The sequence below is a fragment of the Phasianus colchicus genome, chromosome 22 (genome assembly GCF_987193195.1).
Source record: "Phasianus colchicus chromosome 22, bPhaCol1.hap1.1, whole genome shotgun sequence".
Lineage (NCBI taxonomy): Eukaryota > Metazoa > Chordata > Aves > Galliformes > Phasianidae > Phasianus > Phasianus colchicus.
The window spans coordinates 91,092-113,979 of record NC_143457.1 but is presented as its reverse complement, the minus strand read 5'-3'; the positions used below and the strand labels follow the sequence as shown (position 1 = coordinate 113,979).

Below are 22,888 nucleotides of genomic sequence, written 5' to 3'. Positions count from 1 at the left end.
GAGGACTTCCCGGGGAAGTGGGAACACCACATGACAATGTCACACCACCAAAATTGGAAACATCCGTGTGTCACACCCCAAAGCTTGGGACACCTTCACGGCACCCTGGTGGTGTCATATCCTAGAGTTGTGAACACCCCCCAGAGTTTGGGACAGCCCTCTGGAGACGCCGTCTGTGCCCTCCCCCACAGAAAACATTGTTCCCATGGGGCGGGGTTGACACCCCTCACTTTTCTAATTAAGGTTTATTTTTGATAATGGAGGATGGGGGATGTCCTCCCCATGTAAGTGATAAAGGGCAGAGGAGCGGCTGTGGGGCTCCATGTGTCACACTGGGGATGAACTCTGGGGACAGAGGTGACTGCAGCATTCTGGCCCCATCGCCCCTATGGCCCCATAACCACTACAGCCCCATCTCGTAGCCATCCCTTGTCCGTATCCCACAACGTTATCCCATCCCATATCCATCATATCCACCCCACAGCCATCTCAAACCCATCCCACATCCATACCCCCACATCCTATCCCCATCCCTAACCCTATATCCATAGCCATTCCGAATCCTTATCCCCACATGCATCCCATGTCCATTCCATCTACTTATCCCATGCCACTATCATCCCAATCCCATCCAGTGTCCATATTTCATCCCCAATCCATCCCACATTCTTCAGTGTTGGTCCCATGTCCATCCCAAGCCCATCCCATATATATTCCATTTTCCTATCTCCCATTCCATATTCACCCCATATCCATATCCCCACACCCCAACCCTACATTTCACATCCCAATGCACATCCAACATCCCAACCCCAGCTCCCAAGCCCAGTTCCAAACCTCATATCCCAACCCCACATCCAAGCCCCACCTCCCACCTGTCAATCCCAGTCCCATCTCGCACCCCCTATAGCAGTAGGGCGCACCCCGAGGCCCCACCCACGGCCCGCCCCCTGCCGCGCTCCTCCCACCAACAGCGCAGCGCAACGCCGCACCGCCCCCGGGCTCTCATTGGTCAGGTGCCGGTCCGTCCCGCCCCCTGGCTCTCGTTGGGCACGTTCCGATCCGTTCCGCCCCCGGGCTCTCGTTGGTCAACGGCAGCGGCGCTGGCTCCGATTGGCTGAGGCGCGGCGCGCGGGAACGGCCGTTGGCAGCTGGCTCAGAGCTCTTCTCCCCTCAGGCGGCGGCGCTCCCGCAGCCTGGGCCGCCCCGCACCGCCGCTGCGCGCCGGAGCTGTCCGGGCAGCACCGAGACGGAACCGCGGCACGACGGGAGCGGTGCTGAGCACAGCAGAGCCGGAGCCGGGAGGGGCAGAGAGCGGCGCCGGGACAGGGGAGGAAGCCTGGTGGGGTGAGGGGCTGGGAAGGCGGGGGGGGGGATAGGGAGGCAGGCGGGGCTGCAGCGGCTGTGGTATCGGGGTACATGGGGCGATAGGGGTGGGTACAGGGGGATTTAGGGCAGCAGAGGGCTGTAAGGGGGTAACGGGGGGACACGGTGCTATAGGGAGCATTGGGGGGTGGGAGGGGCTGGGGAGAGCTACGGGGAGGGATATAGGGAGCTGGGGGAGGACCTAAGAAACTGTGGCTCTATGAGTGGCTGTAGGGGGAATAGAGGTGGGATAGAAGGGGATGTGGGGCTACAGGGAGCAGTGGGAGGGCTGTAGGCGTGGTATAGAGAAACAGGCATGACAGGGGTCTGTGGGTGGGATTGGGGGGGAAGTAGAGAGGTGTAAGGTTATAAAAGGCTGCAGAGAGACAATAGGGGGCTTGCGTGGGCACAGCGAAATAGAGGGTAATGTGGGGCGACACCAGGCACTAGACGGGAATGTGAGAGAGAAGACCCACTTGGAAACACAGATAGAGGCAAGCTGAGGGGGATACAGGGGGAGAATCTCCAGGGGGCGGGGAAAAAAAAAACAAAAGGAAAAATGAGAATGAAAAGTAAGAAAAAAGAAGATGGAAAAAGAAAAAAAAAATGGAAGTGCTGAAAACAGGGAAAAAAAGAGGCACAGAGGAGGAGAAAAAGTAAAAAGCAATCCATGTATATCAAGAGAAAGCAAGTAGGAAAGCTAACTGCAGCAGAGCAAAGGAAAGCAACCTTGCAGGAATGGAGGAGTGTGGGAAGAGCTGAGCCCCGGCCTGGCACAGGAGCTGCACGGCAGGAGAAGCAGCTGAGCCCAAAGGTAAGAGGAGCTCCTTGGGGTTTTTTGTGGGCTTGAAGCAAAGCTGAGAAGCCGTGCCCGGGAGGAGGTGTGGGTAGCTCCAGGCCACCTTGTTGTCTCCCCAAGAGATGCGGGCTGTGGGCTAGGCAGCAGGCAGGAGTGCTGGCCAGAAGCAAGCATCTGTGTGGAGAAAGGCAAAGGGCGGAGGAGGTTGAAGGGGAGCTACCGGGCATGGGCTTGCTCAGGAAGGGGAGCAGAAGCCTGAAGGGCACAAGAAGGGAATAGAGAAGGGCATGCAGAAGGAGAGAAGCTGCGAGCAGAGTTAAGAGGCACTTGTCAGAGCAGCAAGCAGAGCAGGCAAGTGTTGAGATTGGGAGTGAGTAGCAGGAAAAGGCAAGAGCACCAAGAAAAAGGAGGCGAGGGGCAAGCAGCTCAGGTAGGGAAGGGAGGGGACAGCAGCTCAGGTAGGGAAAAGGAAGGGCATGCAGCTCAGCTAGGGAAGGGAGGGGACAGCAGCTCAGGTAGGGAAAAGGAAGGGCATGCAGCTCAGCTAGGGAAGGGAGGGGACAGCAGCTAAGCTAGCAAAGTGAGTGGATAGCAGGTGAGGTAGGTAAGTGAGGGGACAAACAGTAAGGAAGCCAAGTGAGCAAACATCTGCTCAAGTACGTAGCGAGGGGCAAGGAGCTCAGCTAGGTAAGTTAGGGGGAAGCAGCTCAGGTAGGGAATGAGAGGGGCCAGCAGCTCAGCTGGGAAAGTGAGGGGCAAGCTACTAAGGCAGGTAAGTGAGAAAACAGCAGCTCAGCTAGGAAAGTGAGGGGCAAGCAGGTCAGCTAGGTAATTTTTGGAACAAGCAGCTCAGGTAGGTAAAGGAAGGGACAGCAGCTCAGGTAAGAAGAGCAGGCAAGGGAATGGTAGGATAGGGCAGGGGGGGAGGTGAGGGAGAAAAGAAAGAATGGGGAGGGTAGGGAGGGCTTAAAGGGGGTTTCAGGAGTACCTATGATTATTAAAAAAAAAAAAAAAAAAAAAGAAAAAAGGTGAAAGAAAAAAGAGAAAGGAAAAAAAAAGAGTAATAAAGGAAAAAAATAAAAAAGGAAAAAAGAAAAAAAATGGAAAACAAAAAAAGAAAACCAAGATGAAAAAGAAAAAGATGAAAATAGAAAAAAATGAGAAAAGAGAAAGAAAAATGAAATAAAAAAGAAAAGTGCAATGAAAAAAAAGAAAAAAAGAATAAAAAAAAGAAAAAAAGAGTGAAAATGAAAAAAGAAAACCAAAAGAGAAAAAATAGAAGAAAACAGAAAAAAACGAAAAGAGAAAAAAAAAAAGAACAAGTGCAATGAAATGAAAAAAGAAATGAAAGCATAAAAAAAGAAGAAAAAGAATAAAGCCAAAAAAGGTCAGAAAAAAAAGAAATGAGAAAAGAAGAAAAAAGCCAAGTAAACAGTCAAGAATAACAGCTGAGAAAAGACTGGATGGCCACAAGTGTAGAGAAAGCAAAGCAAAGCACAGCAAGGGAAAGCAAGGCGAGAGTAGCAGCAAAAGGCAGGAGAATGAAGAAGGAGGGAGTGAAGAGCAGGAAAAGTGAGTTTGCCATAAGGCAAGGGGGAAGGGGAGGGGAAAGGGAGAAAAGGGGGGGTATGGGAGGGGAGGGGAAGGGAAGGAGGGGGGGAGAGGGGAGGGGAGGAAGGGAAAAATGGGAAGGAGGGGTGAGGGGAGGGGAGGGTTGAAGGGAAAATAGAGAAAGAAGAGGCAAAGAAGAGACTCAAAAGTACAAAGCGGTGCACGTAAATGTAGAGAAAGCAAGTAGGGAAGCTAAGGGTAGCAGAGCAAAGGAAAGCAAAGGAAGGCAGTGAATGAGAGAAAGCAATCTTGCAGGAATGGAGGAGTGTGGGAAGAGCTGAGCCCCGGCCTGGCACAGGAGCTGCGTGGCAGGAGAAGAAGCTGAGCGCAAAGGTAAGAGGAGCTCCTTGGGGTTTTTTGTGGGCTTGAAGCAAAGCTGAGAAGCCGTGCCCGGGAGGAGGTGTGGGTAGCTCCAGGCCACCTTGTTGTCTCCCCAAGAGATGCGGGCTGTGGGCTAGGCAGCAGGCAGGAGTGCTGGCCAGAAGCAAGCATCTGTGTGGAGAAAGGCAAAGGGCGGAGGAGGTTGAAGGGGAGCTACCGGGCATGGGCTTGCTCAGCAAGGGGAGCAGAAGCCTGAAGGGCACAAGAAGGGAATAGAGAAGGGCATGCAGAAGGAGAGAAGCTGCGAGCAGAGTTAAGAGGCACTTGTCAGAGCAGCAAGCAGAGCAGGCAAGTGTTGAGATTGGGAGTGAGTAGCAGGAAAAGGCAAGAGCACCAAGAAAAAGGAGGCGAGGGGCAAGCAGCTCAGGTAGGGAAAAGGAAGGGCATGCAGCTCAGGTAGGGAAGGGAGGGGACAGCAGCGAAGCTGTGTGTTATGGGAAGTAATGTCAGTGATCTGAATGGCAGTCACCTGCTGTTCTGCATGGGGCTGTTGTGGAAGTTTACTGTTCAGACTTTCTTAGTGAGGTCTCCCTAGATTGTTTCTGTCCTATTTCTACACTTTGTTTTTTTCCAGTCCTCTACAATGAACAGCCCTGTGGCAATGATGCAGAATCTGCATCTGAAGGACTGAGAGGAAGAACATCAGAAGGCAGCAGCTGCAGTGTGTGGTGTTACAGGGCAGCGCTGCGAGTGCCTCCCAACTTGGCACTCCATGTCTTATCTGGTTGTACTCAATCAATAAACGATCACAATTACGGACTCACAAAGAATAAGGCTGTCTTTTTCACCTTAGAAGAAAAAGGGGGTGATGGCAAGGAATGAGAGGCAGGTGAGGTCAGCTGTACAAAATCCCAACACAGATGTTCATTAACAAGTCGAGCTTTTTCTGCGGCGGTGACCAGCATCTGTGCTGCTGTTCACCTGCAGTCAGGAATGTCATATCATCTTTTTTTTCAACCCGCATTTACTCTTTCACAAAAGAGTATCAACTTTTGATACTCGTTCTGCAAACTGGGGAAGAGTAGCTTACAGAATGCTAATTGTTGCAGTGGACAGGTTGGAAGACAGCTGCTCCACCCACCCATCTGCCACAGCAGCTCCTTGCTGGAGGTGCCTGTGGTAACTGCTTAGCTCCTGCCAGCAATCCCCTCACAAAGGAGAGCAGCACTTGCACAGTTGGTTTTACGAGCACTAAACAAGCACAACTAAAACGCTCAAGGGAGACTGTCTTCAAGCACAGTCACAGAATGTCTGTTATACTGAAGACTAAAGGATATCACTTACAAGAATAGCAGAATCACAGAATGGCCAGGGTTGGAAGGGACCTCAAGGATCATGAAGCTTCAACCCCCCTGCCACTTGCAGGCCCACCAACCTCCACATTTCACACTAGACCAGGCTGCCCAGGTTCCCATAAATCTGGCCTTGAACACCTCCAGGGATGGATGGGGCATCCACAGTCTCTCTGGGCAGCTGTTCCAGCGCCTCACCACTCTCTCTGTAAAGAACTTCCCCCTGACATCCACCCTAAATCTTCCCTCCCTCAACTTCAAACCATTTCCCCTCGTCCTGCAGTTTTCTACCCTTTCCAAGAGTTGACTTCCCTCCTGCTTGTAGGCTCCCTTTAGGTGCTGAAATGCTGCAATGAGGTCACCCCGCAGCCTTCTTTTCTCCAGGCTGAACAAGCCCAGCTCCCTCAGCCTGTCCTCATAAGGGAGGTGCTCCAGTCCCCTGATCATCTTTGTGGCCCTCCTCTGGACCCTCTCCAACAGCTCCCTGTCTTTCTTGTACTGGGGGCTCCAGATCTGGACACAGTACTGCAGATGGGGCCTCACAAGAGCGGAGTAGAGGGGGACAATCACCTCCCTGTCCCTGCTGGCCACCCCTCTTCTGATGGAGCCCAGGATCCCATTTGCTTTCCCACCTGCAAGGGCACACTGCTGGCTCATGCTAAGCTTTTCATCTATCAGGACCCCCAGGTCCTTCTCCACGGGGCTGCTCTCAAGGACCGCTCCTTCCAGTCTGTATGGATGCCTGGGATTCCTCCGGCCCAAGTGCAAAACCTTGCACTGTGCTGTGTAGGACCTGATCAGGTTCACCCGGGTCTGCCTTTCCAAACTGTCGAGGTCCCTCCGAATGGCATCCCTTCCTTCAGCCGTGTCAACCGCACCACTCAGCTTGGTGTCGTCAGCAAACTTGCTGAGGGTGCACTCGATTTCACCATCGATGTCATTGATAAAGATGCTAAAGAGCACCAGTCCCAAGACAGACCCCTGGGGGACGCCGCTCGTTACTGGCCTCACCTGGACATAGAGCCATTAATAACCACTCTTTGTCTGCGGCCTTACAACCAATTCCTTATCCATCCAGTGGTCCACCCATCAAATCCACATCCCTCCGGTTTGGAGATCAGGATGTGGTGGGGGACCGTGTCAAAGGCCGTGCTCAAGTCCGGGGAAATGACATCGGTCACCCTCCCCTTGTCCACCGATGCCGTCACTCCATCACAGAAGGCCACCAGATTGGTTAAGCATGACTTCCCCTGCTGAAGCCGTGCTGGCTGTCTCGGATCACACGCTCACTCCTCATGTGATCAAGCATGTCATCCAGGAGGATCTGTTCCATCATCTTCCCAGGCACAGAGGTGAGACTCACCGGCCTGTAGTTCCCGTGTCCTCCTTGCTCCCTTTCTTGCCAACGGCAGTGACGTGACCCTTCCTCCAGGCATCCGGGACCTCACCAGACAGCCACGACTTCTCAAATATGATGGAGAGCGGCTCGGCAGCCAGCTTCTTCAGAGCCCTGAGATGCACGCCATCCTGCCCATAGACTTGTACACGTTCAGTCTCACATCTCACCATCTATCTGCTCCATAGACTTGCACACGTTCAATCTCATCAGGCAGTCTCTCTGCTCTGCCCTCACAGCAGGGGGTATTTACCACCCCGGTCCCCACCTGGAAGTTTATGGATGCAGGGCTCAGGGACGTGACAAACACTGGAATCCTGGCTGCCAGTGTAGACCGAGGCACAGAACTCATTCTGTACCTCAGCCTTCTCTCCATCTGTTGCAGGCAGTTCTCCTTTTACATTTACAAAGGAAGCACACTTGCTTTGACCTGTCTCTTCTGGCCAATGCACGTGTAGAAAGTCTTCCTGTTGTTTTTCACGTCCCTCTCCAAGTTCAGTTCTGCGCCTTGTGTTTCCTGATCCCACGTCTGCAGGTCCAGACATCCCTGTATTCTTCCCAGGTGACACGGCCTGTTAGCCCTGTATTGATTGCTCCAGGTGACACGGCCTGTTTGTTAGCCCTGTATTGCTCCAGGTGACACGGCCTGTTAGCAGAGCTCGTTGCTCCTTGCTTTGCCCCCAGCTGCCCAGCAGGTCTGCGCCGAGCCGATGGGCTTCCTGCGTCCTCTGCTTTCTATTCAGAGGGACGGAGAGCTCTTGTGCTCTCAGAAGGGAAGGCAGCCTTGAAGAGCAGCCAGCTTTGCTCACCATCTTTGTTTTTACAGACAGATCCCCAGAGATCTGGGCCATCAGCCCGTGAAAGCTTAAAGCTCGCTGTCCCAAAGCTCAGGTCCTGCCCCACTCCTTGCCATGCCCACATCCCTCGGATCACCAACCCCACAAGCCGTGCTCACTGCAGCCAGGCTGCCCCAACCTGAACGCCTTTCACTCATCATCTCCTCCGCACTGCTGAGCAGCAGATCCAGCCACGCTTCACCTCTGGTCGGTCTGCCCAACGCCCGGAGCACAAAGTGACCATGGCTGCATTCCAGGAGCCTCCTGGAGCTCCTGGAGCTGGCCGTCTGTCCTTCCAGCAGATCTCCGATGGCTACAGTCCTATTTTTGGAGAAAACTGGTATTTCTGGGTGAATATGTCCTATTTTGGGGGAGAAAACTGGTATTTCTGGGAGAAAACGTTATATTTTTGTAAAGATAACTGGTATTTCTGGGAGGAAATGTCCTATTTTTGGGAGAAAATGTCATACTGAGGATTGTAATGTCATATTGTTTGGAGAAAACATGAGGTATTTCTAAGAAAACTGTGACTCCCTGGAGAAAGTATCACATTATGGGGAAGGGGGGGTATTGTAATGTTGTATTTTTTGGAGGAAACGTGAAGAATTTCTAAGGAAACTGATATTTCTGGGAGGAAATATCATATTTTTGGAAGAAAATTTCATATATCTCTGATAAAGCTGGCATTCCGGGAGAAAATATCATGGATTTTGGAGAATGCTTGTATTTCCGGGAGAAAATATCTCATTTTTGGAACAAATTGTCGTATTTAGGATTGAAAAGTGATCTTTCCGGAAGAAAACATCGTGTATTTGGGAGAACACTGATATTTGTGGGTTATAACGTCGTTTTTCGGCACTAGTGACACGAGAGAAGAGGCCGAAGCCCAGCTCACTACAAGCTCCCTTCAGGTAGTTCTAGAGAGCAGTAAGGTCTTCCTGAGCCTCCTCTTCTCCAACTGAACAACCCCAGCTCCTTCAGCCGCTCCTCGTGAGCTCTGTGCTCCAGACCCCTCGCCAGCCTTGGCGCCCTTCTTTGAACCCGCTCCAGGGCCTCGATGTCTTTCTGGCAGTGAGGGGCCCAAAAGTGGACACAGCACTCGAGGTGCAGCCTCACCAGAGCTGAGGACAGGGGGACAATCACTGCCCTGTTCCTGCTGGCCACACCGTTCCCGATGCAGGCCAGGATGCCATTGGCCTTCTTGGCCACCCGGGCACACTGCTGGCTCATTTCAGCCCAGCATCCATCAACACCCCCAGGTCCACTTCCTCTACGCATCTTCCAGCCGCTCCGCCCCCAGCCTGTAGCGTCGCCTGGGGTTGTTGCAGCCAAAGCGCAGGAGCCGGCCTTTGGCCTTGTTGGAACTCATCCCATTGGCTTCAGCCCAGCTCTCCAGCCTGTCCAGATCCCTCTGTGGGGCCTCGCTACCCCCAGGCAGATCCACACTTCCAGCCAGCCTGGTGTCATCCGCAAACTTCCCGAGGGTGCACTCAGTGCCCTCAGCTCATCAAGAAAGATCTTGAGGAGGACAGGCCCCAGCACCGACCCCTGGGGAACAGCACTGTGACCCACAGATACCACTTTTCTCACAGATACGTGACATTTTCATCCGGGAACACTATTTTAGTCCCCTACACATGATCTCTTCCACCAAAAAACAAGGACATTTTCTCCCAGATAGACCACTTTTCTCCAACTATGTGACCGATTATCTGGGAAATACCCATTTTTTCCTAAAAATATGGCGTTTACTCCCAGAAATACCAGCTTTCTCACATACATGTGATCTTTTCCCCCCAAAACAAGACATTTTCTCCCAGAAATACCACTACTCTTAGAAATACCTCATGTTTCATCCCAAGAATACTACTTGACGCTCCTCAGGATCACACTTACTCCCAGAAAAATGGCAGTTTCTTCCAGATAGACCAGTTTTCTCCCAAATACACAACATTTTCTCCAAGATAGACCACTTTTCTCCCAAAGATGGGACATATTCCCCCAGAAATACCAGCTTCGTCTTAAAAATACGGCCTTTTTTCCCAAAATACCAGCTTTCTCACAAACACCTGTCATTTTCCAACCAAGGATGCTACTATCTCCCAGAAACAGCAGTTTTCTGAGAAATACCTGACATTTTCTCTCAAAAGTACTACTTGACACTCCTCAAGAGGACATTTTCTCCCATATTTACCGTATTTTCTCCCCAAAGGACCAGTCGTCACACCAAAAATACCACAGTTGCTCTCGAATAGAAGACATTCTCTCCCACCATTTCCGAGTTCTCTCCCTCAAGTATGTCATTTTCTCCCAGAAATACCACATTTCAGTGGTAAATTTCACCTTCTCTTCCAAAAAGAGGAGATTTGCTCCCAGAAATACCCCTTCTCTTAGAACTACCACACGTTTTCTCCCAAAAATACTGGATGACAAAACCAAATGGAACACTTGCAACCAAGAAGAGGACTGGCACAACTGCAGAGCGGTGCCATCCTCATTGAAGAGGTGACGAGGAGTGTACAGGGAGGGGAGCTGGGGACAGTCGGGGGACATGTGGGGTCTGCTGTGGGTGTGACATGGGGTCGGTGGTGTCACCATTGTTGGTTCTTCCCTTCACTGGATGCCACTGGGAGTCATTGAGTGTCACTGTCTTCAGGTGACACCGTGACACAGGGTGACCTCGATGTGGAACAGCCGTGACGCAGTGTCCCCATCCCTGGCTGTCACTGTTGTTACCGTCATCTGGTGTCACCATCACTTGTGTGCCACCATCTATCGGGTGAGAACCATTCCCTGTACTCTGACCACCGCATGGGGCCAGGCACAGGCAGCTCTGCGTTGTCACCATGCTGTCACTGAGCCTCTCACTGTTCTTTGTCACCCCTCCAGGCCTGCCTAGAGCTGGACCTGGTGACACTGGAGTCCTCTGGTGCTGTCACCATTGTCTGACATGAGGATGGGGACACGCACGGTGGTGAACTCTGTGCCACCACCAGAAGGGACTGTGTGACACCAGCGTGGCACAGCCGTGACGCGGTGTCATCGTCATCAGGTGTCACGTTCGGCAGCCAGCATCGGGTGTCACCGTCATGCAGAGGGGACAAAAGGACCCCCTGGGGATGTTGAGCCGAAGCTGGGGACACTGTAACCAGCTGGAGGACTTCCTGGAGAAGTGGGGACACAGCATCATGCTGTCACACCACCAAAGTTGGGGACACCTTCATGGCACCCTGGTGGTGTCACGTACTGGAGATGGGGACACCCCCACAGTGTCACCCCCACGGACCACTTTGTTCCCATGGGTCGGGGGTTGACACCCCTCACTTTTGCAATTAAGGTTTATTTTTCGATAATGGGGGTTAGGGGATGTCCCCCCCATGTCCCCATGTAAACTAAGCATGCACGCTGCAGTTTTCAGCCTAGGCTTTTAAGAGCAAAGCCAGAAAATTCCACACCGCTCAGTACAAAGCTGTGCGATGATGAGAGTGACTCAAGCTCTGCCCAAAGGATGAAAAGTAGCATCAAAACGGCTGAAGAGAGGGGGGACAATGAGGCAAGGTAGCACTGCAGAGAAGTCAGGAGAACACCTCTGCCTTCTGGGATCAGGCAGCCGGCGGAGCCTCTCTTCCCCCAACAGAGACGCCTGCAGGGTGAGGGGCACACGCTCACTTCTGCTCAGTGCTGCCCCGAGAAACTCAGACAGCTCGAGACAGCTGTTCTCTAACTCAGCGCGCCTGTGCTCAGGCCGTGCTACTTGCAGTTCTGTGCACGTGCTTTGCAGGCAGTGCGTTTATGGGCAGGGCCAAGGACTGGTGCGTCCATTGCTTCTATAACCTGCAGCATCCCCTGATGGAGATGTGGGAGTTCTGACCCAGCGCCGCGAGTGGAATAACGAGGAGGTGGTGCAGCAGCTCACTGAGTGCCACTGGACAAATCAGGCCGTGCGCTCTTTGTGAATACAAAGCTCCAATTGTTTATTGATGGACTGCAACCAGAGTGCCAAGTTGGGCTGCTGCCACGAAGCCGCTGCCTTCTGATGCTCCTCCACTCAGTCCTTCAGCTGCAGCTTCTCCATCATCTCCACAAGGCTGTTCATTGTGGGGGACTGGAAAGAAAGAAAGTGAGCGTCAAAGTAGGACACCGCTTCCCCCAGCATTCTACAATCCCCTTCACATCTGACAGACAGAGAACAACAAGAGCCGTGTCTGTGCTCACCGAGGACTCACCTCTGCACGTGCAGCGGCAGCTCTCAGAGCAGCCTTCTTCATTTCTGCTCTCCTCTCTTTTTGTCGTTGTCGTCTTGCTATAGAGAAAGAGGAGAGAAATTCAGTTTGTCAACAGCAAAACCGCGGAAACATGGGTACATGAAAACAGGTTAGGAAGCCTCTCAGGGAAGGGTATTTCCAGTGGGACAAGCAGAAGGCCGTCATGGATTTCATGGGAAAAGAGAGGGTTACACTTTCTGGCACTTCCTTGCCATTGGACTCGGCAGCCTTCTACTCTTTTCCCCTCTCTGCAGAGAGAAGGAGAAAGCAAAGCAAATCCTAAACAAACTCCATGCACCTGATAAGGGAAGCACCTCACCAGGGCAGCTGCAGCACCTTCCTACCTCTTCGCTTTGAGGTCTGGAACCGCTCAGTCGGCGCTGGGGCAGGCCCAGGGTGTGTTGCTGGAGCTGGCACACCGCCTCTGCTCTGATGTGGGCTCTGAGCCTTCTCCCCATCGCGCTCCACCTTCACTTGTTTCTTGGCAGGCCACAGCTCTGCTTTTTGCTCCTCTTCCTCCACTCCCTTGCGCTTTCTTGCAGAGGTCTTGTAGAGGGAGTGGTTGTCAACTGCAGGGGAAGGTCTTTCCCCTCTGCTGGGACCTGCTGTTCCAGGAAGCCCTCCTGGAGCCTGGAGAGGAGCTTTTGCGTACATCTTGCCGTTTGGCTCAGCACCTCTCCCTGTTTGAATCAAGCAAGGGGAAGCAGCAAGATTAAAAGAGAGTCACACACTGCCTTCGGTCTGCAAAATGGGCCACAGTGCTAGGAACTCTCGAGTGTTCACAGCAATGGACCTTGGGATCTTGGCTGAACTGTGGGCCATTTCCAATTGGGACAGGAAAGGCAACTGTAATCCCCAGGGATTAAGATCTCAAGCAACACGCAACGACAGCAGTTCCAGGAAAGGACAGACAGAAAGCCTAACTAGAAAGACAGTGCACCAAACCCAGATGCTGCTGTGTGTCTGTACCTCTCTTGGGGGCTGTGCCACACTCCATGCTCCTCCCCTGGCTTCCTGCAAGGCTGCGCTTCACTGCAAGCCTGCTTGCATCAGCTTCTGTCAGAAAGGAAACAAGAAAGACATGAAGAGCATCTCTTTGGAGGAGCATTTTAGCACAGCCAACCACAAACTTCTGCTCCTCAAGCGTAGTTTCTTCAATTGGCCTTTCTGCTGCTACAACGCTGTGCCATTTCTGCAGTCAGCACAGATCTGCAGTGCCCCTTCTTTTCTCCTCCATCCCACACAGCCCTTCATGCAGCCCTATTTAGAGGCAGGTACCCACACCACAGCTCACAAGAGCTTCTTACCTGGGGAGGCTTTCCGTTTCCCCCCAAGCCCAGCACCATTCCATGGACGCGCAGGCTCCGTCCCTACAACAACAGATTGTGTGTTGATTTCACAGACACCAGGAGCAGCACTGTCCTGTTAGCCCACGTCCACCACAAAAACCAAAAGACACTCTTCTACAGCCAGAACAGAAACTGATCTTTAAACTGCAGTGCGCTTGCACAAAGCACTACTGCTCTCATTCCCGCTCAGGTGGCAGCAGAGGAACCCTGGTCTGCCTGACAGCTCTGCATGCTGCAGAGCAAAGCTGCGTCAGCACACAAAACGCTATCAGCTGCAAAAGTCGAGACACGGATTTTTTGTCCCTACAGGGAATGCACTCAGCTCTGAGCACCACCACTTACACACACACTTCTGTCTCACTGCTGCCATCTGTTGCTGTTGGCCTCTCTAATGCTTCCACCATGGTTACCGGACATCCCTGCAGTGCTGCACCGCTCAGAAGTAATACTTAAAATGCATTCTTCCATACTTCATGACAGAGGACTGCAGAGACTCACTTTTGCGTGGTGCTAAGGATGGTCTGTCCCCATCGCGTCCCTCTGTGCGCTGCAAGGCGCTGTTGGATCTCTGGCAGCCTGCTGGGTGCTGCTCCCTAGCACAGGGAACCGCGCCGCGCTGCTTCTGAGGAGAGAAATAAAGGAAGGGCCATGGAAACGGGCACCCAACGTTTGCAAAGAGATGCAGCGTTCCAGATGGTGCCAGAGATGGGTATCAGAGTGCTGAGACGTTAGTTATCACTAACGGAAACATTTGAGAGCGCATTCACAACATCTGCACGCGCTGCAATTTCTGGGCATATCCAGCTTTCTCATCGTTCAGGTGGAGAAGACGGGCGCTCTCAGACATCACTTCGGGGGGTTAAACCAACACACCTGCAAACACCAGCATTATTCCGAGGGAAACAGTGACTTCAGGTGCCACAGTTCAACCCATGCAAAATTACCGTACACAGCCTTAGCTCTTCACCACTATTTCTTCCCCACCCTTTACTACTGCAGGCAGCTAGAACAAACTTCTCAGCAGAAACCCAGGGCAGCTGGCAAACCATAACCAGGCGCAGCTGGCAGGAGGGCAGTGCCCGCTCTCTGCTCCCACCCTGCCCCAGCAGGTTAAGGAGCCTGGCAATGCCGTCCTGTTGCTGCAAGTGCACAACCCAGCCGCTTACTGAGCTAACAAAGGACCAGCAGGGCTCCCCCTGCTCCACCCCTTCCCCTCCAAAACCAGAGAAAGGAGAAACCCAAGCGAAAGAAACCCAGCCATACCTTTCCACGCGCAAAGCAGCGATGGTAACTGCGTCCGTCTCCCTGCTGAGACATGCTGGGGAACGTCTCAGGGGAACCTCAAGTTCCCAGGGTCCTCTCCACAGGGACTGCCTGCACTGTTGGAAAGAGCTGGCTTCACTCTCTCTTCAAGTGCCTCGATCCCCAAAATCTCCTTTTGGAAAGGAAAAAGAAACCCTAAGGAAAGAACCTGCAAGTGAAAAACAGTGAGGAAGAAGCATTTTCCCAGCATTCTTCTGCTGTGCAGTTTAGACTCTTGGGCAGGGCAATGTCTCGAAACCAGCTGGTTACAAGGACTGTCCCCAAAATACACCCAGCTCCTGTACAGCTGCCATGATTTCTGACAGCAAGTGTTCTCCATCTCCTCAATAGTTACGCGCCTTGAAGCACATGGCTGGTGTTGCTGTCCTGAAGAAAACTCCCTCTGTCTCACCGCCAGCCGGGACGAGGGCTGATGCAGCGTGCCCACCCCAGCCCAGCTTTCCTGCTGAGACACCTCCCGGCAACCACCCAGCACCAAACCCAGCTCACCTGCTCGGCCTGCTCAGCCTGAGCTGTGCCCAGCTCACGCACACGCCGCAGCGGTGCTTCCGACGGGCTCTCGCAGGGTGATCTCTCAAGGAAAGCTCACAGCTCAGTCTCTGCGTGCAGCACGCTCACCAGAGCACCAGCTCTGCTCACCGGCTGTGCCACAAACGCTCCCACCTCGGCGATGACTGTGACCTCAGCGAGTGCCCGCATCACTTCTGTGCTTCCATCATAAGCAAAGGGCGTGCTCACCTCCCAGATCCAAATTTTAGGAAATCAACACCACGGTCTCCCAACGGGTTTATTTAAGTAAAAGAACAGAGAAATTAAGATGACCCTCGTGCAGCCAGTTCTTGCTCAGGTGCTGCACGATCGGACCAAGGAGATGTTACCCCCAGGCTGCCTCCAGCTTGGAGGATTTGAGCTCCCAAGCAACCAGCAAGCATTTGGACGTGCCCTCCCCCTGCTTTTTACAAGGACAGACGAGTCCTTCTTGGGATGCCAGCTATTCTGCAAAGGCGGAATAGCTCTGTTCTTGGGCCGCAGCTCCATGGCCACGCGCTTCTCAAATACTGGGGCTGCATTACCTCCTGGGCATCCACACGTGCTCTGACTCTCCCGCAGGGTTTCTGGCTTCCTGCTGGGGAGCTTCTCATCTTCTGCAATATCATTCCTGCCTCCTCTGGTACCATCCTGGGAGATGCTGCAGAGCTCATGAGCCTGAACTACCTTCCTCCCATCAGCAGCTGCTCTTGGCTTTAAAGAAGTGCCAGCACCTACGAATCAGCTTGGAGAAAGTAATTCTGGGGACCCAGAGACACTGCAAGTCTCAATGCAGCTCCCACAAGAACGCTGCTGTTAAATCCATAGAATCATAGAATGGATCAGGTTGGAAAAGACCTGAAAGATCATCGAGTCCAACCGCAACCTGACCATACTCCCCTAACTCTAACAACCCACCACTCAATCATGTCCCTGAGCACCACATCCAGAGCTCTTTAAACACGTTCAGGGACAGCCAGGACACATCCCCAATTAGCCAGGACTGCTGAAGGATGATGGAGAGCAGCTTGGCAGCCACGTCTGCCAACCCCCTCAGCACCCCAAGGTTCAATCCATCCGGCCCCATGGCTTTCAAAGCAGGTTTTGTTTCTTTAATTATTGTCTCCCATTCTATCTTTTCTTTTAGAAAGGAATCTAAAAGATGAAAAGTAAGAAAGTACTAAAGGGGAGAGGGAAAGAAAAGGGGAGAGGGAAAGAAAAGGGGAGAGGGAAAGAAAAGGGGAGAGGGAAAGAAAAGGGGAGAGGGAAAGAAAAGATGGAAAACAGAAAACAAAATGAAAAAAGGAAAAAAAGGGAAGAAAAGAAGAAAAAGGAAAGGAGAAAAAACCATCCTTCCATCACCATTGCTGCCACAAGCACTAAACCATATCCTGTAACTCCTAATCCAGATGCCTCTTGAACACTGCCAGGGACGGCGACTCCACCACCTCCCTGGGCAGCCATTCCAGTGCCTGGCTGCTCTCTGAGAGAACAAGTTCTTCCTTATGTCCAACCTAAACCTCCTCTGGTACAACTTATGGCCATTTGCTCGGGTCCTGTTTGTTGCCTGGGAGAAGAGGCCAAACCCCTCCTCATCACAGCCTCCATTCAGGAAGTTGTAGACACGTTCCAGGGCCTCAATGTCTTTTTTTGTAGTGAGCGGCCCAAAACTGAACACAGTGCTCAATGCGTGGCCTCACCAGGGCTGAGTACAGGGGGATGATTCCCTCCCTGCTCCTGCTGGCCACGCTATTTCTAATGCAAGATGCTGTTGGCCCTCTTGGCCACCTGGGCACACCTCTGCCCCTGGAAAGGTGATGGAACAGCTTGTGCCGGATGCCATCTCCAGACAACTGGAAGAAAAGGAGGTTATCAGGAGTAATCAGCAAGGGTTCACCAGGGGGAGGGCATGCTTGACCAAACTGGTAGCCTTCTACGATGTTGTCACTGGCTGGGTGGATGTAGTGCATGTGGTCTACCTTGATTTCAGCAAGGCATTTGATACCGTCTCCCACAACATCCTTATGACAAAGCTGAGGAAGTGTGGACAGATGAGTGGACAGTGAGGTGGGTTGAGAATTGGCTGACTGGCAGAGCGCAGAGGGTCGTCGTTGGCGGTGCAGAGTCCGGTTGGAGACCTGTAACCAGCGGTGTTCCTCAGGGGTCGGTGCTGGGTCCGGTCTTGTTCAACATCTTCATCAATGTCCTCGATGAGGGAATAGTGCTCACCCTCAGCAAGGGTGATCTGTGAGGCCCCGTGTACTGAAAGGCAGCCACACGGTCTCCCATGAGCCTTCTGTTCTCCGGGCTCAACAAGCCCAAACCTCTCAGTCTCTCTCCAAAGGAGACATTCCCGATGCTTTGAAGCCTTTGAAGTCACGTTCCTGATGTCCAAGTTACGTGCCCATCATGTGTTAATGCTGCTGTGCCAATCGGTGGGCTCAACAGCTGCAACAAAGACACCAATGTCTTTGGGATAGGCTTATTTTACTGCCTATGACAAAATAAAACCAACAGTAATATTGGCAGCGTCTATAGCCAAAAGAGAAGCTTAGCAGTAAAGGGAATAAGCAAGGCAGTGGGCCTACTCATTGCCACGTGAGCACAGTGGTGAAGAAAGATCCACGACCAATTGCCCCAGCACTTTACCATCAGCCAGATCCGCAGTCACTGGGGAGCCCCGTTTGCAGGGAGGATCTGAAGAACCTCTCCCAGCCATGGGGAAGTTGCACAGCAATGCATCCATCCCACGAGTGAGGCGTCCAGAGCTGCTGCAAGCATCTCCAGCCTTTCTAGCACGGAGTAAACCAATGTACGGAGCAGTCCGGGGGAACAGCCGCTGCCCTCTTTCTCCTCTTGGTTTTCGCCCCGAAGCCTGGCCAGGGCTCAAGGGGAACAAAAGGCGTCGTGCTGTCAATCTTGCTGTAGCACGGGCCTCTTTGCCAAGACTGTCTGCCCAGCCCCCCCGCGTCGGGCTTCGTCGGGTAACGAACTCAGCAGCAAAGCTGCCCTCGGCTCCTCGGGGAGAGCCCGCCGTCGTCACGGAAACGCAGCGTGACAGCACCGCAGGTCCCAGCAGCCCGGCTGATGTCACCGGCGCCGTGACTTCCTCTGCCTGCCCTGGAGCCGCAGCCCGAGAGCTTTCCGGCCCCCGGCCTCCCTCTCCCTGGTCAGCGCCAGCGCCGCCAGCTTTCTTCTCGGACAGACGTGAATACAGAAAACGGCAGTCGAGTCCTCCGCCTGCGGGGCAGCGGCTCAGCACGGCGCTGCTGACCGTTCGAGCCGAGCCGAGCCGGAACCGAAGGCGGCCGCCCGACTCTGCCGGGCTCGAACGCGTCTCGATCGGCGGGGTCGGTCCCTCTCTTTCGGGGCTGCCCGGCTCGGCCAGGAGCCGCTCCCGGACACCGGGCGTCCCGCCGCTCGCAGTCAGCCGCCGGTTCTCAGCCGGCGGCGCCCCGCCGCGACGCCGACTCCGGAGGACGGCTCCGTTCTGACGCGGGACGGACGGGGCCCCGAGGCGCGGGGCGGGCGGCGGCGGGGACGCGGGGCGGCGGAGCGCCGCTTTCCCGGCACGGAATCCCGCGGCCGCCATTGGCGGAGAGCCCGCGCTCGGCCCCGCCTCTCCCGCTCTCCTATTGGTCGGCCCGCGGAACGGGGCGGGCGCTCCCGGCGGGGTCGTTTGCGCCCGCGGTCGCGCCGTCATTGCGTCATCACCGCGCGCGTCCCGCGTGGCCCCGGCCCGGCTGCCCGCGGCGCTGCCCCGCGCCGCGCGCCCGCTCCGCTTCCGGGGCCCCGGGGCCCGCGCCCCCGGATCCTTTTCCTCCGCGCGGCCTTCCAGCCGCTCTGCCCCCGGCCTGCAGAGATGCCTCGGGTCGTCGTGACCGAAGTGCGGGACCGGCGCGTGGCGGTGTTGAACGTCGTTCCGTTGGCATCAGCCGTCGGTCAGCCCGTCCAGAGCCCTGTGCGGGGCCTTCGTTTCCTCAGGCGGATAACGGGAGGATGCCGGAGCCGAGGGGCGGTGGGAGGGAGGCGGGGACGGGAGCATCCTGCCGTGCCGCCAGCAGCCCGGGGGCCGCGTGCTGTGGGTGCCGGCACGAAGCTCCGCCGTCCGTCAGCACGGGAGCTGCGGTTCTGGTGCAGCAGCAGGAGCTCAGCGCAGCGCTGCAGAGAGCGGTCCGGCAGCACGGGAAGAAGATGACGGCCTGGAGCGCGAGTGCCTCAGCAGTGTCTGCAGCCTGCGAGGAGCCGAGCGGGGCTGGGGAGAGGAAGGTGTGGGAGTCCCGGGGAGGGACGCGCGATGGCAGCGTTATTGGCAGGATCAGCTGCTTCCTCCTCCACTCCCGACGCCGAGCACTGGTTTCCTTTGAGAAGCAGCCCACTGTCACATCTGTGGGGTTCCGCAGGACACACAGGCATGGGGTAAGTTTAGGTTGGATATCAGGACAAACTTCTGTGCAGAACTTCTACAGCCGTGGGTGGGATCCCCCTGAGCTCCCCTTCTCCAGGCTGAGCAGCCCCCTCTCTCTCAGCCTCTTGTCATGGCAGAGGTGTTCCAGTCCCTTCACCATCTTGGTAGCCCTGCGTTGGACTCTTTCCAGCATGTCCAGCTGTCTCCTGTACTGGGAGCCCAGAGCTGGACACTGTTCTCCAGCTGCAGCCTCCCCAGTGCCGAGCAGAGCAAAAGGAATGGTGCAGAATACTGGTCCTTACCTGCTACAAGAGAAGTCAGGACTAGGGCTATGATGGGAGCGCATTGCTTTATGATTGACGTGGAGAACTGCTAGGAAGAAGGCCTGGTGGGCCTGAACACAGATGCTGGGTGGTCCAGCTTTTGTTTCACTGGAAACCAGGTACTCTGTGGGCAGCAATATGGAGATATGTTCTCCATGCAGTTGTGCCCCCGTGGCTTCTTTCTGATATGCTTGGGAAGTCCCACTAGAACAGGCTGCCGTGTGAGACAGAAGTGAGAGAGAAGCATCAGTTGTGTGGGTGGAGTTTTACTATCTCTGTGTTCACATCTTTTATGTTTGTCTTCTTTTTTTTTTCCAGTTCAACTCTGCATGCGTCGGTCTGCCTTTGCTAAATCCTTTTCTTGTGGCCTTAGGCAACAATCGAGGGGGTCTCAAGTTTCAGTGCTGAGCAAGAAGCGCAGGCACTCAGGAAGGCCATGAAGGGCTTTGCTAAGTTGATCTCCCTCCATGGTCAACTTTTATTTTTTCCCCAGCACTGCGAATGGCTGCTCTGGTGGTTTGATAGAGGGAAGCATAGCTGCTTGCACTGCTCTGCTGCACAGCTGCCCTAAAAATTGTTGAAAAACGGAAACAGAACTGCCCTTCGTGTCCCGAAATGCAGCTGCTCTGGTGGCGTGGGTCCTGGCAGCTTTGTGTGCATCGATGTAGTCCTGGAGCTGTTGAGATCTGGCTGTGTGAGGGACTGGAGGTGGCACAAGACCAGAGGGCACTTCTGATCCTTGTGCAAGCATCCTGACTAGCTTCCATTTGTTTCTTGCAGGCACGGATGAAGATGCCATCACTGACGTCTTGACCAAACTAAATTTTTCCCAGCGTCAGCAAGTTCTGATCACCTCTAAGAGCACTACTGGCAGGGTGGGTGGTCTGCAGAGATGCACGAGCGTGGTTGTGTCACTTGGGCGCAAAGTGAAAAATGACCCAATCTCTACAAGAGAAAGGTCGGCAGAGACTTCACCTGACCAAGGTTGTTTTGTTCTTGTTCAGTTCAGAGCAGTTGTTGATGCAAGGAGGGTTGGAGCCTGAAGAGGAGTGCTGAACAGCTCAGTTCCTCTGTCCTCAAAGGCCGTCCCTTCTGCCAACTCCTTTCTCCTCTTCGCCTTCTAGGATTTGATTGATGACTTGAAGTCGGAGCAGAGTGGGAATTTTGAGAGGGTGATCATTGGGGTGATGACTCCCACCACCATGTATGACGTGCACGAACTAAGGAGGGCTGTGAAGGTTTGGAAATCTTCCTTTTGTATTGCTTAAGTTCTGGCCAAGGACTTACTGCTTTGTTATGCATGTCTTCTCTCTCTTAAAGAAACCTGGTTGCACGTCACAAGCAGGTGCTGGTATCTTAAGTCTTGCCTTGGTGATTCCCTAGGGAGCAGGAGCAGATGAAGGTTGCCCGATGGAAATTCTGGCTTCTTGCACCAATGGAGAGATTTGTGGCATTAATGAGAACTACAAGCTTCATAAGGAGTGCGAAAGGCTCTCTTGTCAGTTTCCTTCTGTCTGCGCTTCTTAATTGGAGGCTGTAGCACTAATGATGATGGCTGGAGTGCTGCAATGCTGCTGGGAGCCCTGGGCACAGTTCTGTACTTAGCTAGGTTACAGCTGGCAAATGTGGGCAGCACCCAGGTGGTGGCCCTGCTCCTAACGGATGCTGTGTGTGTGTTCTTGCTGGAATATGGCTGCTCCCTTGAGGATGGCATCGTATCTGACACATCTCCCATGTTTCGAAGGGTCCTCGTGTCCCTCGCTACAGTGAGCCAAGCTGAGGGGAGAAGGGGGTGAATCTTCAGAGCTGTGGGCACAGCTCTGCACTCAGTGGTGAGGAGCTCCAGGCTGGCTTTTTCTCACCCTGTGTGTCCCATGGCCTGCTCCTCAAACCCAGCCTCTCCGGGGAGGGAACTCTGACTCTGGGTGTGCATGAGTGCTGTGGGCTCTTCTTTAAATGTCCCAGTAAAGTGGGTTGCTGCTCGTTTCAGAAGGAAGCCCAAAGTACATCTGAGCTGCGTTTCATTTGTAAGCTAGTGTTCCCTTTGAAGGACTCCATTATCCATCCCCAGCAGCTTTTCATGAATGGGGAATTCTCAGGAGTTGCTTCCAGTAGATGCTCTGGTGAACTGAGTCTTCTATCCTTGTGTCTTTGCAGGGAAACAGAGATGAAGGAATGTATGTGGATGATGCCCATGCTCAGCAAGATGCTCAGGTGCGTGTAATGTGCTTCCCAATCTATTCTTGTGCAGGTGATGCATGGTGAAGAGAAGCCAGCCTGTGAAATGGAAATAATGCTTTTAGCCTTGTTTGCAAGTCTCTAATGAGAGGTCTCTCGACAGGCTGGCTACTTGGCAGGGGCAATGAGATTTTGGCTGTGGGTTGCCGTGCCTGGTAGGTGCTTGTTGGAAAATATCCGTGATCTAGACAAGTACGCGCCAGCAGTGCTCTAGCTGCAAGGGATTTAAGATCTCCTGTACGCCCAGTCTTCTCCATGAGCCTTACTTTGTCACCCCTAATGTCTTGAAGTGCCTGTACGAAGCGGGGGAGAAGAAGTGGGGAACAGATGAGGTGCAGTTTATGTCCATCCTCTGTACACGGAACAGGTATCACCTAGTGAGAGGTAGGACCCCTGCACAGTGTCCTGGGTTTTTCTTTCCTTCCTTGTTTGTGTGTGATGCTTTTGTAGGAGCTCTGTAGCTGTCCAATAGATGTGAACTCTTCTGAGGCAGCAGGTGTCCTAGAGAGAGCCCCATTGCATCCATTCCATTCAGGCTGTTTTATTCCCTCCTGAGACTGAAAGGGACTTGAGAAACCTAAGTCCAACTGGCTGCAGCTCCAGCATGGAAAGCAGAGATCATGAAGTGTGACTGCCATTGGGGCAGGGGGGAGAGGAGCTAAGAAACTTGATTGGCAGCACAAAGCAGCAGGTCTTGAAAATGGTACTAGCTGTGGTAGGCCAATTTGCAAGACTGTTAGCAGTGAAAATGAATTATTTCTGTGGGACGATCCT

General features: G+C 53.6%; 3 protein-coding genes across 7 annotated transcripts in view; 2 read left to right on the top strand and 1 right to left on the bottom strand.

Moving 5' to 3' along the window:
- The window catches only part of LOC149915205 (uncharacterized), a 54,129-nt gene extending 49,405 nt beyond the window's left edge, over nucleotides 1-4,724 (top strand). Inside the window, exon 4 of one of the 2 annotated variants that reach the window (XR_016459411.1) lies at nucleotides 4,524-4,724. The gene's annotated coding sequence lies outside the window, so the exon portion shown is untranslated. Of the gene's footprint in view, nucleotides 1-2,622; nucleotides 3,127-4,523 lie in introns of those variants that run through there. The other variant, XR_016459410.1, reaches the window with a different exon arrangement.
- A 6,905-nt stretch (nucleotides 4,725-11,629) lies between these two features.
- LOC149915204 (zinc finger CCCH domain-containing protein 11A-like) lies at nucleotides 11,630-16,356 on the bottom strand. 3 transcript variants are annotated; one of them, XM_090123079.1, is made up of 8 exons: nucleotides 15,107-16,356; nucleotides 14,558-14,765; nucleotides 13,793-13,916; nucleotides 13,253-13,315; nucleotides 12,915-13,001; nucleotides 12,290-12,625; nucleotides 11,907-11,983; nucleotides 11,630-11,785 (listed from the first exon to the last, which is right to left on the bottom strand). In XM_090123079.1, exons 2-8 carry the CDS (start codon nucleotides 14,609-14,611, stop codon nucleotides 11,729-11,731), a joined length of 798 nt encoding a protein of 265 aa, XP_089979205.1. In that variant the 5' UTR covers nucleotides 14,612-14,765; nucleotides 15,107-16,356; the 3' UTR covers nucleotides 11,630-11,728. The 3 variants fall into 3 exon arrangements, with proteins under 3 accessions (XP_089979205.1, XP_089979206.1, XP_089979207.1); XM_090123080.1 differs by having other exon boundaries at nucleotides 14,558-14,729; XM_090123081.1 differs by having other exon boundaries at nucleotides 14,558-14,673.
- Nucleotides 16,357-18,884: 2,528 nt separating this feature from the next.
- LOC149915203 (annexin A4-like) lies at nucleotides 18,885-22,870 on the top strand. Of its 2 annotated transcripts, none has more exons than XM_090123084.1 (4): nucleotides 18,885-20,570; nucleotides 20,657-20,751; nucleotides 21,001-21,114; nucleotides 22,034-22,870. In XM_090123084.1, the coding sequence occupies exons 1-4, from the start codon at nucleotides 20,492-20,494 to the stop codon at nucleotides 22,139-22,141; spliced, it is 396 nt and encodes a 131-aa protein (XP_089979210.1). In that variant the 5' UTR covers nucleotides 18,885-20,491; the 3' UTR covers nucleotides 22,142-22,870. The 2 variants fall into 2 exon arrangements, with proteins under 2 accessions (XP_089979210.1, XP_089979209.1); XM_090123083.1 differs by having other exon boundaries at nucleotides 21,260-22,870.
- The last annotated feature ends 18 nt before the right edge of the window (nucleotides 22,871-22,888 follow it).

Excerpts from the sequence above, each read along its gene's own strand:
- LOC149915204 (XM_090123079.1), bottom strand. The coding sequence starts at position 14,611 with ATGTCTCAGCAGGGAGACGGACGCAGTTACCATCGCTGCTTTGCGCGT. Across the intron at positions 13,917-14,557 it reads GCTGCTTTGCGCGTGGAAAG|AAGCAGCGCGGCGCGGTTCC; the intron begins GTATGGCTGGGT and ends TTCTCTCCTCAG. Across the intron at positions 11,984-12,289 it reads CCAGACCTCAAAGCGAAGAG|CAAGACGACAACGACAAAAA; the intron begins GTAGGAAGGTGC and ends CTTTCTCTATAG.
- LOC149915203 (XM_090123083.1), top strand. The coding sequence starts at position 20,492 with ATGCAGCTGCTCTGGTGGCGTGGGTCCTGGCAGCTTTGTGTGCATCGA. Across the intron at positions 20,571-20,656 it reads AGCTGTTGAGATCTGGCTGT|GCACGGATGAAGATGCCATC; the intron begins GTGAGGGACTGG and ends TGTTTCTTGCAG. Across the intron at positions 21,115-21,259 it reads AACTAAGGAGGGCTGTGAAG|GGAGCAGGAGCAGATGAAGG; the intron begins GTTTGGAAATCT and ends GTGATTCCCTAG.